Below are 15908 nucleotides of genomic sequence, written 5' to 3' on the forward strand. Positions count from 1 at the left end.
AAGTCAGCATTAACAAAGAGGTGTCAAAAGCACACGATTAAATTCCATATAAGAAATTTATTGGGCCTTTTAAAATAGGAATATACCGTGATATAATGCCATATCATTTGTTTTTTTTTTATTAAGTCTTTGACGGCCCTGGAAAACCATATCATTTGTATAAATTAAAAAAAAAGTTCATAGTAATTATTTTAAAATATGAATATACCTACGTAAAGTCAAATGGTTTGATTTAATAAAACAAAAAAGAAAAAAGAAGTTGTATTAAGTAAGTTTTTTTATGATCTAAACGTACCACGTAATGGAAAATGAAACTATATGTGTTTTTCTTTTCAGATTGGCTAACAGTGACGTGGGCACAAGGCGGCATGCAATTACAGCCAGAAGGCGGTGCGGGCGAAGAAATAGATCCAGTAAAAGCACGGTAAGCATCTGTAGAAATAAAAAAAAATCTTTAAGAACAATAATAAGTTTATAAAAAAAAAACAGTTACAAAATAGACTTAACTAAGTTTCTATATCTCTCTCTTTCTGCTTCTTCCTTATCTCATTTATTTAGGCTTAAGTTTCTATATCCATTTCCATATATAATGCAATAATTCTTAAAAGCTATTTTTGTTATAACTATCTTTATTCAAATAAACTTAATATAAGCACTTTTGATTAGTCATATTTTATTATTCTGCTACTCCTTCGAAACTACTGATCAAAGAAGAAAGAGCAAAAACTTGTCTTCTGCTCTATAATAATTCTGAACATCATTAAAAAAAAATATTTTCGGAATTACATTATTAAGTAACTTTGTGTGAAGAAAAAATTTGTGTGAACATAAACTGCCAAACTACAAGCTGAAGTTAATATAAATAAATAATTAAGAAAAACTTGTATCCATCTACGCTAGATCAATTGTAATAATAATATAACTTAACAACAGACAACAATATTTTTTTTATACAACAAACAAACATACGGCCCATCTAATGGTAAACAGTTACCGTAGCCTATGGACGCCTGAGACACCAGGGGTGTCACGTGCGCGTTGCTGACCCTTAAGAAACCTTAATATAGCCTTGAAAAACCCCATAGAGTTAGTAGTTAGTAGTAGTTTCTCGAGAAATCTTGGCAGGTAATTCATTCGATTGACGACCTCGGTGGTCTAGTGGTTTAGCACATTGCTTTACGTCCGATGGTCGCGGGTTCGATTCCTCGTACGGCATAAACATTTGTATTCATGAGTATGATTGTTTGTGTCGCTCTGGGTCTTTTCTATGTATGTATGTATTGTATGTATTTACGAAAAAGAAATATATATATATATGTATTTGTATCAGTTGTCTAGTACCCATAACACAAGCTTTAACTAGCTTAACTCGGGTCTAGATGGCGCTGTGTGAGTTGTCTTGAGATTATTATTAATTATTCCACAATCTAAGTGTACGCGGGAGGATACTCCTCTAAACCCACACCGTCCTAGACCACTTTAGTTCTAGAGTGTGATGATGAATTCCCTGTCTATGGCGAGAGGTGTGATGAGATAGGTCAGAGAAAATTAGTTTGCTAGGGTTCTGCTTCTCGATCAACCCTCGGAAATGCAACCTGACTATCATTAGGCTTCATAATAAAATGTAAGTCTTTGACGGAGAGAAAATGATTATAAATATAGAGATATTACACCCTTTTTAGAATCTTTGCACACAAAATTCGACGAAATCTATCATATCGTATCTATACTAAATAAAAAATTAACTTAAACTAATGTGATACCAGTCAAAACAATAATTTAGCTCTATCGGAAGCTGGTTCTATCAATATTCCAAGGAATACCTACGTCGAACCTAGTTCACTTTATAGCTTGAATGATATATTCATTTTTGGATGCAATTCGAAAACATTCCATCAAAATATAAAACAGACTCTCTTTCTCACAAGATTCACAATTAGGGGATATTAACGTAGACAAGCGACAGCTACCGCTTACCATCAGACTGGCCGTAAGCATCCCAATTCCATAAAAAAACGTTTTCATTCCGTGATCACCTCGTGTCCTATAAAATTCCAGACAACGACCCTTCTCGTGCGCCCGATTCTACCCACTGTCGCATTTCGTCTGCACATATTCGGTTTATTATAACATACTTTATTTTATTGTGTGCATTCTTGCTTTATTACTGTTTGGATATCCGCGGATCGTTTGATAAAGGATGCGGGGATTGACTTTATGATGTACACGAGTATGGAAATTGATGGCGAGAACCTTGTTCTTGGGAATTTATTTTTAGACTAACTGTTCTCGCAACTTCGTCCGCGTGGAATTTAAGTTTATTTTTTTTAAATAAAAGTAGCCTATGTTACTCCTTATTACAACGGCTACCTGCCAAAAAAGTCCAGTCAAAATCGGTCCAGACATTTCAGAGATTAGCCGGAACAAAACGACAGGCAGAAAGACAAAAATTGTAAAAAATGATATATTGGTGTATGTACCGTATTTATTCATATGCACGTAGTAAAAAGCGGTTATTGCAATATTACAAACAGACACTCCAATTTTATATATGTATATGTATAGATTTTACTTCCTACTAGCAAATTACAGCGTCTTTGGCTGTCATCGTTAGATAGATAAATAGTTTATTTGCCTTTTTTTATAACAAACTTCCGGCTCATCTGATGGTAAGTGATTATCGCCGTCCATGAGCACTCGCAGTACCAGGGGAATTGCAAGCTTTGAAAGTTTGAATAAATAGAATCAGGGGGCAAACATCGTCTTGGATTATTTTGTTTGATATCGATGTTTTCCATCGCCGGAGAGTTAGACGGAGACTCTTTTTGCTAGACAGCAATCGTTATGCCTAAGTGAACAATTAGACTCGAAGGATGTTTTTACATGCCTGGTACAAACCACACCGTGGTATGGTTGATGGTATGGCCAGTCATCTTCTCATAAGAATTCTATTTACTGTTTTAAACTTGACGCGGTCATTATTTATATGTATAATTAGTAAAAATCTCGGGATGTTACCACGTTTTATTTTTATATTTATTCCACCATCCTCACGGGTAAACGGTCGTGGTTGGAACCTTGGCGGTCACTCTGGCACACCGCTTTACGACTGATGGTCGCGGGTTCGATTCCTCACACGGCACAAATATTTGTATTCATGAGTATGATTGTTTGTATCGGTCTGGGTGTTTTCTATGTATAATATAATATTATGCCTCACAGAACATTGGTTGAAACAGTCCAACATGGTATTTCAGTTACCAAATTATGAAATATTGAGTACATTTACTCGGCAAATTTCAATTAGAGGTGGCTCAATTATTTTATTAAAAAATAACATTAAAGGGAAAGAACGTAAAGATATTGTAGCACTTTCAAATGAATGCATTATAGAATTATCATGTGTAGAACTAGAGAAACACATAATTATATGTGTGTATAGGCCTCCTAACTCAGACTATGAAAAATTTGAGTCTACCATGGAAGATGTACTGAAGTTAGCATTCAAAAGTAACAAATTTATTTTGGTATGTGGGGATTTCAATATAGATCTTCTTGTTGATAGTCCTATAAGTAATAAAATTAGAAACCTTTTTAAAAGTTTTGATCTGGATCATATTTTCTTTGAACCTACTAGGATTACATCCACTACGGCAACATGTATTGATAATATATATTGTAATTTCAGTATTTTAAATAAATCGATTATAAATAGATTGCCGTCAGACCATTGTGGACAAATAGTAACATTCGCATGTAATGAAAAAAACGAGATTATGTATAAGTTCTACAGACCAACAACAGCATTTAAATTACAGAATTTTAAAAACAGATTAAATGGAAGTTTACCGTTTTTGATATTTGATAATATTGATCCAAATATATCATATAATCGTTTTTTCAATATAATAAAAAATCATTTTGATAAAAATTTTACAGTAAAGAAACTTAAAGTCAATAATTCTAAGTACGCTGAATGGTCAACATTAGGTATCAATATAAGTAGGGAAAATATGTATCAATTATATGATATTAGATCATATTTGCGTGATCCTATATTCTATGAATATGTCAAAAATTATTCAAAGTTATTCAAAAAAGTATGTAAGGCCGCCAAGGCACTTTATTTAAAGAATAAAATTAAGTTTTCTAAAAATAAAATAAAAACTACCTGGAATATAATAAATACAGAAACAGGTAACATTAAGTCGCGCCAGGCAGAATATGAGTTAAAAGCAGAAAATGGCGTTATTATTGATAATAATGAACTAGTTGCTCAAACTTTTGATAATTTCTTTTCAACAATACCTCTCAAAGCTACGGAAAGTTTAAACTCGTCACCTAGTTTAGCTAAAACATTATTAAAAAATACCATAAATCCTTGCGTTCATGACTTTACTTTTCATCATATCAGTTGCTCCTGTGTGATAAAAACGTTCAACGCTCTCAATCTAAAAGGAACTGAGGATATCTGGGGTATGTCAGTTAGAGTCATGAAAACTGTAATAAGTGAAGTTGCTTCACATTTAACTGAAATATTTAATATGAGCATTGATCAAGGTATTTTTCCAGATCTAATGAAAGTGAGTAAAATAATACCGCTATTTAAATCTGGTGACAAAGACAATATATCAAATTTTAGACCTATCTCAATTTTACCAGTATTTAGTAAGATTTTTGAAAAGATACTACTTACACAAATGTTAGCTCATTTTAATACACATGATTTATTTCATAAACAGCAATTTGGATTTATGAGTGGACGGTCTACTACTGATGCAGGCATTAACTTAATACAAAGTATTTTCGGTGCCTGGGAAGATTCACAGGATGCCATTGGTGTCTTCTGTGATCTCTCTAAAGCGTTTGATTGCGTTGACCATAGGATATTATTACGCAAACTAGAGCATTATGGAATTAGAGAAAAATCCTCAGAACTCATTGGATCATATTTGCGTGATAGAATTCAAGTGGTAGACATTAAAGGAAGCAAGTCCAAGGGGTCATTTATAAAAATGGGTGTACCCCAGGGTTCTATACTTGGCCCATTTCTTTTTCTTGTTTATATAAATGACTTACCATACCAGTTTCAAAACATACTTGACATAGTATTGTTTGCTGATGACACATCACTTATTTTCAAAGTGAAAAGAAATACAAAGGATTTTAATAATATAAATATTGCTCTTGAGGATGTTCTAAACTGGTTTACATCAAATAATCTAGCGCTTAATTCAATGAAAACAAAATGTGTTAAATTCTCTTTACCAAATGTAAAACAAGTAACGACAACTGTTAGTATGAATCATCATGTTTTGGACTTTGTTGATGAGACTTCGTTTCTTGGTATTGTAATAGATAATAAATTGCAGTGGGGTCCACATATATTCACACTAGCCAAAAGACTAAGCTCGGCTGCTTTTGCCATCAGAAAAATTAGACAGTTGACTGATACTGCAACAGCGAAACTAGTGTATTTTAGTTACTTCCATAGTATAATGTCGTATGGTATTATATTGTGGGGAAGAGCGGCTGATGTAGAATCAATTTTTATATTACAAAAAAGAGCAATTCGTTCAATATATAATTTACCGTGTCGCGAATCTCTTAGAGAACGCTTTAAAGAAACAGGTATTCTTACTGTTCCCTCTCAATATATATATGAAAATATTATGTATGTACGCAAAAACTTAAATTTATTTCCAAAAAATAGTCACTTACACGCTTTTAATACAAGGAATAAAAATAAATTAAATATGCCTAGTTATCGTCTCAAAAAAGTAAGTACATCTTTCATGGGACATTGTATACGTTTTTATAATAAATTGCCAGATAGTGTTTTAAATTTAAGTGAAGCCAAATTTAAGATACATGTAAAAAAAACACTTTGCTCTAAAGCTTATTATAAAATAAACGACTACTTAAATGACTACAATGTGTGGACTTAATTACAATTTTAACTTTTGTTATGAGGCATATAATTTTTCCCATTGACATGGATAATGTAATAACAATAAAGAAACTTATTATAAATTTTGTAATGACATATTGTAAATTAAATAATGTAAATTTAATATTGTAATGGGTGAAAACTGTGATCGGTACAGCCTATGCTGTAAATAATATAATTGACGTAGTGGAGTAACCTGAAACAGTCATGCTCGCTATAAAGTTCAAACTTGTGGCGGCGTGGTGGGCCGGGTCGATGTGCTCCCTCAAATATGGTTGAGTACAATGATGGCTGGCTCATACGTCATACTCGTGAACGGGTGCTGCTTGTGGGAACTGGTCTGTTCAGGTTGTGAACACTGATTAAATTTTTTGTTCTTTGCGATAGCATATGCTGGTGGTCACTCTATTCTCCCAAATTTGAATTTTAATAACTGTATTTATCATAAACATGTTCCACTATTATTTGAAAAAATTACGAGCTGAGTTTCTTGTCAGTTCTTCTCATCTCGATATCATTCCGAACTGACGGTAGATTTGACATATCATAAGAGTCTGTAATAGACCTACATGAATAAAGATATTTTGAATTTGAATTTGAATTTGAATATGTATGTATTTATAAAAAAAATCTATGTATAGGTATCAGTTATCTAGTACCCATAACACAAGCGAAATATCGGGAACTCAGCAAATAAATATAAAACGTGGTAAGATCCCGTGATTTTTACTAATTACACGTACAAAGAATTCTATTGTTAGATAATAATGATAACCCTGGACAATGAAGAATGATAACTAATTTTGAATATTAGCTTTCCATATTCTCTGTCAAAAATAAAAAATATAAGTGAAAGAATTGCTTCAATAGGGGGGAAGGGGATTGTTAGTAATGTGGATTGATAAGGGGCTGTTCAAGTATTACGTAAGCAGATTTATCACAATTATTTACCCCCCATCCCCCGTTGTCAGCAAAAGTAAGCAAAGCTCTTACCCCCTCCACCCATGCTTACGTAAACATCTCTCAATTAATGTATTGTTTTTTTTAGCAAAGTCAATGTGAGGGTTGCCATTCCTGTAAAAAAGTAAATTACGACCGATGACGTAATCATCATACAGACTCCCCCACCCCCATGTCATCCAAAATAAGCAAAGAAAAGACCCCCCCGCCCCCCTATAGTGCTTACGTAATACTTGAACGGCCCCTAACCCCATTGCTAGCAATGTACCATGTCAGGTCGACCTCCACGCGGTTCCCCCTGGAAACCATCGTGTTAAATTCCTGGTGAATTTGCACGATGGGCTAACTGGCCTGACCTCATGCTCATCCTATCATCCTCCACTGGTGCCCCGCCAGTGTAAACCGTTAGCGCAGGCGGGTGCACCATTCCATTATCAACCCTAAAAAAAAAAAATTACTTCAATACGTCAATTAGTTTCTGATTTATAGATGTAAATATGCGATGCGGACTCGTGTGACGCTGTGACGTCATAGTACAACACTCGCTCTGTCCACTCGCGCTCTCAGCACGAAGTCGTCTTACGTTTCATTAGAAATTATAAATATCTTCGAAAATTACCAAAACAAATACTAGGAAATCATGTGTTGTGCCGAAATAAAAACACATTTTTTTTTGTAAATACATACATATTATAAATAGAAAACACCCTCGTAACACAAACAATCATTGGAGGAAGGGGATTGTTAGCAATGTACCATGTCAGTTCGACCTCCACGCGGTTACCCCTGGAAACCATCATGATAAATTCCCGGTGAATTTGTCACGTTGGGCTGACTGATCTGACTTTATGTTCATCTTATCATCCTCCACTGGTGCCCCGCCAGCGTAAACCAGGCGTTAGAGCAGGCGGGTGCACCATTCCATTATCATCCTCAAAAAAAAGATACAAACAACCTACTCATGTATATAATTGTGCCGAGCGATATCGAATCCGCGACCATCGTAAGTAAGGCTGTAGGCTCAATCGCTAGGCATGCACCATTCCATTATCATCCTCAAAAAAACAATACAAACAACCATACTCATGTATACAAAAGTTTGTACTGAGCGGTATCGAACCCGCGACCATCAGTCGTAAAGCGGTGTGCCAGAGTGAGGTAGTCAAATCATAAATCATAGACATTTAAAACAGAGCCAAATATAGGAAATACCTTAGGCAGACTGTAAACAGTCTTCTGCATGAGTAAGTGTCTCCTATTTCAGTTACTAATTACCATTATGTTGTTTGCCATCAAGCAGTGCAAACTATCTTCTTGTAATAAATACAAACAACAAATATATATAACTCAAAGGTGACTGACATAGTGATCTATCAACGCACAGCCCAAACCACTCGACGGATCGGGCTGAAATTTGGCATGCAGGTAGATGTTATGACGTAGGCATCAGCTAAGAAAGGATTTTAATTAATTCTACCCCCCAATGGGATAAAATAGGTGATGAAAGTTTGTATGAAAGTACTGTAAAACCGCAAAAACTATACCTAATAATAATACTTCTTAACGCGAACGAAGCCGCGGCCAAAAGCTGAGGTATGAGTCCAAATGGTATGGCGATACATGACGCACGCATGTCACGTGATCCGTAGTACTGTATACTTCATAGACGGTGCTTACAACTTACCACTAGGTGGTCAACTTTTAATTCCAATTATATAATTCCATTCGGTGTCGAGACCTTTGTTCCGTGGGCTATAAGACGTAGCGCTATAAGACTTTTCAAAGAAATAACGAAAAGGTTAGTCGACATCACAGAAGACCGAAGATCTGGCAGCTACCTTGGACAAAGAATTAGTCTAGCTATTCAAAGAGGGAACGCTGCCAGTATCTTTGGAACGTTGCCTAAAGGGACCCCTTTTAATAATATATTTTAGTCATCATATTATTATATATTTTTTAAGCTTTTTAGTTTTAGGTTCTTATTTGTACAATTTGTTAGGGCACTTGATACGGCACGATGATTTCATGAAAATTATTATTGAGGGGAAAATAGAAGGAACGTGAAAAGTGACGCTGTGACGTCATAGTACAACACTCGCTCTGTCCACTCGCGCTCTCAGCACGAAGTCGTCTTACGTTTCATTAGAAATTATAAATATCTTCGAAAATTACCAAAACAAATACTAGGAAATCATGTGTTGTGCCGAAATAAAAACACATTTTTTTTTGTAAATACATACATATTATAAATAGAAAACACCCTCGTAACACAAACAATCATTGGAGGAAGGGGATTGTTAGCAATGTACCATGTCAGTTCGACCTCCACGCGGTTACCCCTGGAAACCATCATGATAAATTCCCGGTGAATTTGTCACGTTGGGCTGACTGATCTGACTTTATGTTCATCTTATCATCCTCCACTGGTGCCCCGCCAGCGTAAACCAGGCGTTAGAGCAGGCGGGTGCACCATTCCATTATCATCCTCAAAAAAAGATACAAACAACCTACTCATGTATATAATTGTGCCGAGCGATATCGAATCCGCGACCATCGTAAGTAAGGCTGTAGGCTCAATCGCTAGGCATGCACCATTCCATTATCATCCTCAAAAAAACAATACAAACAACCATACTCATGTATACAAAAGTTTGTACTGAGCGGTATCGAATCCGCGACCATCGTAAGTAAGGCTGTAGGCTCAATCGCTAGGCAAGCACCATTCCATTATCATCCTCAAAAAAAAATACAAACAACCATACTCATGTATACAAAAGTTTGTACTGAGCCAGGAATCTAACCCGCGACTATCGGAAGTAAGGCTCAATCGCTAGACAACTGAGGCCGAGATATAGTTACTAATAGCCAATAACAATAAAAACTAAATTCTGAATCCATTACCACAATTATTATTACATTACAAGACAGTTACACAATGTATTGTGCCTGTGGGTTATACCATTGATTTAGGCAATATTGTATTTATGTAGTGAACAATAGAGCAGCCGACAGTCTGATGTCCCATGTTAGCTCACTACCATAGAGCATGAAAGGATCGAGACGGAACATTACAATAAAAGTGTAGACGTAGAAACATGCTCAAATGTTTTAAAAACGGTCGTAAACATTATCAAAATCAAATTATTCTTATAATTTTATAGACGTTTTTATATAATAATATACTTAGTATTATTATTTACATAACCTAATTGTACAAATTTCATTCATTCATTCATAATTTAAGAGCTACGCTCTTGTCGGTGGAGCTCTTGCCACTTTCCGCGATCTTCCATCATGCTCTTTAATTCTTGATACGACACGACTCCCATTTTGTCCTCAATTTGTTTGATGTAGCTATTCCTTGGTCTTCCCCTCCCCCTCTTTCCTTCTATTTTCCCCTCAATAATAATTTTCATGAAATCATCGTGCCGTATCAAGTGCCCTAACAAATTGTACAAATAAGAACCTAAAACTAAAAAGCTTAAAAAATATATAATAATATGATGACTAAAATATATTATTAAAAGGGGTCCCTTTAGGCAACGTTCCAAAGATACTGGCAGCGTTCCCTCTTTGAATAGCTAGACTAATTCTTTGTCCAAGGTAGCTGCCAGATCTTCGGTCTTCTGTGATGTCGACTAACCTTTTCGTTATTTCTTTGAAAAGTCTTATAGCGCTACGTCTTATAGCCCACGGAACAAAGGTCTCGACACCGAATGGAATTATATAATTGGAATTAAAAGTTGACCACCTAGTGGTAAGTTGTAAGCACCGTCTATGAAGTATACAGTACTACGGATCACGTGACATGCGTGCGTCATGTATCGCCATACCATTTGGACTCATACCTCAGCTTTTGGCCGCGGCTTCGTTCGCGTTAAGAAGTATTATTATTAGGTATAGTTTTTGCGGTTTTACAGTACTTTCATACAAACTTTCATCACCTATTTTATCCCATTGGGGGGTAGAATTAATTAAAATCCTTTCTTAGCTGATGCCTACGTCATAACATCTACCTGCATGCCAAATTTCAGCCCGATCCGTCCAATTGTTTGGCGTTGATAGATCACTATGTCAGTCACCTTTGAGTTATATATATTTGTTGTTTGTATTTATTACAAGAAGATAGTTTGCACTGCTTGATGGCAAACAACATAATGGTAATTAGTAACTGAAATAGGAGACACTTACTCATGCAGAAGACTGTTTACAGTCTGCCTAAGGTATTTCCTATATTTGGCTCTGTTTTAAATGTCTATGATTTATGATTTGACTACCTCACTCTGGCACACCGCTTTACGACTGATGGTCGCGGGTTCGATTCCTCACACGGCACAAATATTTGTATTCATGAGTATGATTATTTGTATCGGTCTGGGTGTTCTCTATGTATAATATGTATGTATTTACAAAAAAATCTATGTATAGGTATCAGTTATCTAGTACCCATAACACAAGCTTTAGCTAGCTTAACTTGGGTCTAGATGACGCTGTGTGAATTGTCCTGAGATTACTATTACTATATGAATGCTATAAGCATTAAAAACTGCTAGTATAATAAAAAAATCAGCACGAATTTAACATGGTGATTTGCAGGTGACCGCATGGAGGTCAACCTGACATGGTTATTTATTTATTTATTTATTTGAGCAACCAACAAGACTTACACTATGAGGTTACAATTATTATCATATGCAAAAACTTCAGGTATATAGTGTTGACTTAATTACTGGTGGCCACGGCATGCGTAAATGTTCACAGAAGTTTATATATGTATACATATTTATATTTTCATTTTATTTTACTTTATACATATATATGTATTTTTTTTTTATTATTATTATTTATATTATTAATCCACATTACTAACAAAACCCTGCCCCCCTCATAATAATAGTTACAATACAATCTTATATATAAAATTCTCGTGTCACAGTTTTCGTTCCCATACTCCTTCGAAACGGCTTGACCGATTCTCATGAAATTTTGTGAGCGTATTGAGTAGGTCTGAGAATCGGCCAACATCTATTTTTCGTCCCCCTAAATGTTAGGGGTAGTTTAATCCTATTTTTTTTTTATTTTAAGTCAAAACAACGTTTGCCGGGACAGCTAATATGTTATAAATATTGCTCCCTCTGGACTTCTTTCTTGCTCTAAGTTCATGAAGGCATCTGTCGATAAAAGGGTAGATAGGGGAGAGAGAGGTACGCTAATGGACAACGCTGTGGGCCGCTCCAAAAATAACTTAAACCGCAGAATTGGATGTGAAACCTTGAGATTCCAACAATGAGCGTATTTATTGGATACGAAATGCTAGCTGTAGCTCCAACGTGTAGACTTTTTTATATATTTTCTGCCTGAATTCGTATAAAGAAGCGGTCGCAATACAAGTAAACATATAAGTATTTTACTTGACCAAATCAAATAAAAATGTCTTCCTTCATGTAGGTCTATTACAGACTCTTATGATATGTCAAATGTACCGTCAGTTCGGAATGATTTCGAAATGAGAAGAACTAACAAGAAACTCAGCTCGTATTCCTGTTATTATCATTATATAGTATAAAACAAAGTCTCTGTCGCTGTTTGTCCGTCCATATGTATGCTTGAATCTTTAAAACTACGCAAAGGATTTTTAAGCGGTTTTTTTAATAGATAGAGTGATTCGAGGGGAAGGTTTCTATATATAATACATGTACCCATGCGAAGCCGGGGCGAGTAGCTAGTGTTTAATATTTTAGCCTTCTCAGTTAGTTCTATTTGTTTTTTTATGGATGATAATAGAATGGTGCACCCGTCTAAGCTAACGGTTTACGCTGTCGGGGCACCAGTGGAGGATGATAAGATGAGCATGAGGTCAGGTCAGTTAGCCCATCGTGACAAGTTTAACAAGAATTTATCACGATGGTTTCTAGAGGAACCGCGTGGAGGTCGACCTGACATGGTATATTGTTAGCAGTGAGATCATCAGTCCACATTACTAACACTGTCCTTTTATTACAACTACATTTGCTTATATACATATGATATGTAGATGCTCCATACAATAGATGTGTTTTATACCTTTTGCACATTTAATGCCGAGGAAAGTCTAAAGGGAAGAGATTTCAATTAATGCACAACTGCCTTTATACAAAGTATAGATTGTATTGTATATATATATATATATATAATAATATATACTTTTGCGAAAGTGCGTGACTACTGAACATAGTTTTATAGCAATATAATTTATACATCAAAATAACAGATGAGCAATATTTTAAAAAGATATTATGTAATTTGGATGAAATATATAAATGTCAAGAGACGCAGTTGCGCAGGTCGGCCAGTATTAATATATTAATACATAAGTGGATTTTTTTTTCGGACTACTCTAATGCTGTTGGCCGTAGCTGGCCTTTACAGCTTCACCGGACGTTATGAGGCGAGTGCAGATGGCACTCCAAACCCGCGGAAGGAGTTATGGAGCGGCTGAAGGCCAACTCCTGCCTGACGGATACGACTTTAGTCTGAGGGCACCACTAGGGATTCGAACCTCGGCTCAGGCCGTCGTAATTTCGATCCCCGTTTGAATTGGACGGGGGATCGATCGGAGGGGCGCCCGGGGGCGCCGGTGTAGAGCGCCCGGGCGCGTGCAAGCGCCCGGTTGAATGCGCGATATTGAGTGTTTGAGGTCGTCGTCTTCGCCGGCGAGGACGGTGTCGTGTGTGTGTGTAAAAGTGTGGTCGGGGTGGAACGGGTGGGGTGAGTGCTCTATACATACAATAGATGTGTTTTATACCTTTTGCACATTTAATGCCGGGGAAAGTCTATAGGGAAGAGATTTCAATTAATGCACGACTGCCTTTATACAAAGCTAAATACGAATAACAAATGGGATATCTAGTTAGTTCCGCGTGTTGAACATGTACGTTCGCAGTTTGCCGACTTCGTAGATTATCTTGCAGCTTCGTTAATTCTACATTTTATCTCGTGAAATGAGAAAGTAATACTGAAAATAGTACGTGAAAATACACGTGTAAGTTTGTAAGGATGGATTGAACGTTTGTTATGAGAGGATATATTACACAAATATGATTAATACTAGCTGTACCCGCGACTTCGTTCGCGTGGAATTTGACTTTATTTTTCTAGAATAAAAGTAGCCTAAGTTACTCCTTTTTACATCAGCCACCTGCCAAAAATAGTCCCGTCACAATCGGTCCAGTCAATTCAGTGATTAGCCGGAACAAACAGACAGACAGACAAAAATTTAAAAAATGTTATTTTGGTGTATTTATCGTATTTATATTCATATGCATGTATGACATATATGAGGAAGGTTTATATGTATGATAAATGTACACCCGTGCGAAGCCAGGATGAGTAGCTAGTTACATAGTATAAATCAAAGTCGCTATCGCTGTCTATCCGTCCCTATTTATGCTTAAATCTTTAAAACTTCGCAACGGATTTTGAAGCGGTTTTTTTAATAGATACAGTGATTCTAGAGGAAGGTTTATATGTATAATACATGTACAGTCATTCGAAGCCAGGGTGGGTAACTAGTGATATATAAACGTACGGTATAGCATACAGCTGGCCGTATGCATATTTGTCGTCGTTGTCTCATAAAAACATCCCGTTTAAATCTGAATAGAGCTAATTCACACGAAATAATTATAAAATTCTAATTCGGGAGGGCGATGTTAGAACAAATTAGTTTTCTCGACGCAAAATACAGGATGATTAATTATACGAGTTCCTTTTTGGGTTATGTAACATACGGCCGTTTACACATCTATACATATATATAAAATTGGTGTGTCTGTTTGTAATATTGATATAACCGTTTTTTACTACATGCATATGACATTTTACTACATGCATCGACGACCTCGGTGGTCTAGCGGTCAAGCACACCGCTTTACGACCGATGGTCGCGGGTTCGATTACTCGCACGGCACAAACATTTGTATTAATGAGTATGATTGTTTGTATCGGTCTGGGTGTTTTCTATGTATAATATGTATTTACAAAAAAAAATCTATGTATATGTATCAGTTATCTAGTACCCATAACACAAGCTTTAGCTAGCTTAACTTGGATCTAGATGGCGCTGTGTGAATTGTCCTGAGATTATTATTATTATTATTATATGATTAGCTAGCTTAACTTGGATCTAGATGGCGCTGTGTGAATTGTCCTGAGATTATTATTATTATATGAATATAAATATGGTACATACACCAAAATGTCATTTTTGCTAATCTCTGAAATGATTGGACATCCATCAATACTCACAAATTTTCACATTTATATGTTATCTACCTAATTATCTACCTGTTTACTATATGCATATGAATATATATACGGTACATGCAGTAAAATAACATTTTTTTCAATTTTTCTCTGTCTGTCTATTTGTTCCTGCTAATTTCTGAAATAAATGGCTGGACCGATTTCGACGTGACTTTTAATGGTAGGTAGCTGATGTAATAAGAAGTAACTTAGGCTACATATATTTTAGAAAAATTATTTTATTTTAGAAAATTAATGTTAAATTCCACGCAGATATAGTCAGAGTAATCTTAATGTATACATACATGTAAATAAAGTTGGAGTCTCTGTTTGTAATATTGAAATAACCGTTTTCTACTACATGCATATGAATATAAATACGGTACATATACCAAAATAACATTTTTTACAATTTTTGTCTGTCTGTCGGTTTGTTCCGGCTAATCTCTGAAATGGCTGGACCGATTTTGACGTGACTTTTAATGGTAGGCAGCAGATGTAATAAGGAGTAACTTAGGCTACTTTTATTTTAGGAAAATAAAGTTAAATTCCACGCGGACTAAGTCGAGGGAATTTTATATTTGTGAATATGTCTACGTGCTGTGGTAATATTAAAAATTGACGACCTCGGTGGTCTAGCGGTCTAGCATACCGCTTTACGTCCGATGGTCGCGGGTTCGATTCCTCGCACGGCACAAACATTTGTATTCATGAG

General features: G+C 35.7%; 1 protein-coding gene across 1 annotated transcript in view; it reads left to right on the forward strand.

The window, feature by feature from the left end:
* The first annotated feature begins 308 nt into the window (after positions 1 to 308).
* Positions 309 to 15908, forward strand: part of LOC131842435 (atrial natriuretic peptide-converting enzyme) — a 121125-nt gene continuing 105525 nt past the window's right edge. Inside the window, exon 1 of the mRNA XM_059190967.1 lies at positions 309 to 424. Within this exon, the coding sequence (XP_059046950.1) occupies positions 309 to 424 (116 nt within the window). The remainder of the gene's footprint in view (positions 425 to 15908) is intronic.

Source organism: Achroia grisella, unplaced genomic scaffold, assembly GCF_030625045.1.
Source record: "Achroia grisella isolate CSIRO2021 unplaced genomic scaffold, CSIRO_AGI_Agris_v1 utg2183, whole genome shotgun sequence".
Lineage (NCBI taxonomy): Eukaryota > Metazoa > Arthropoda > Insecta > Lepidoptera > Pyralidae > Achroia > Achroia grisella.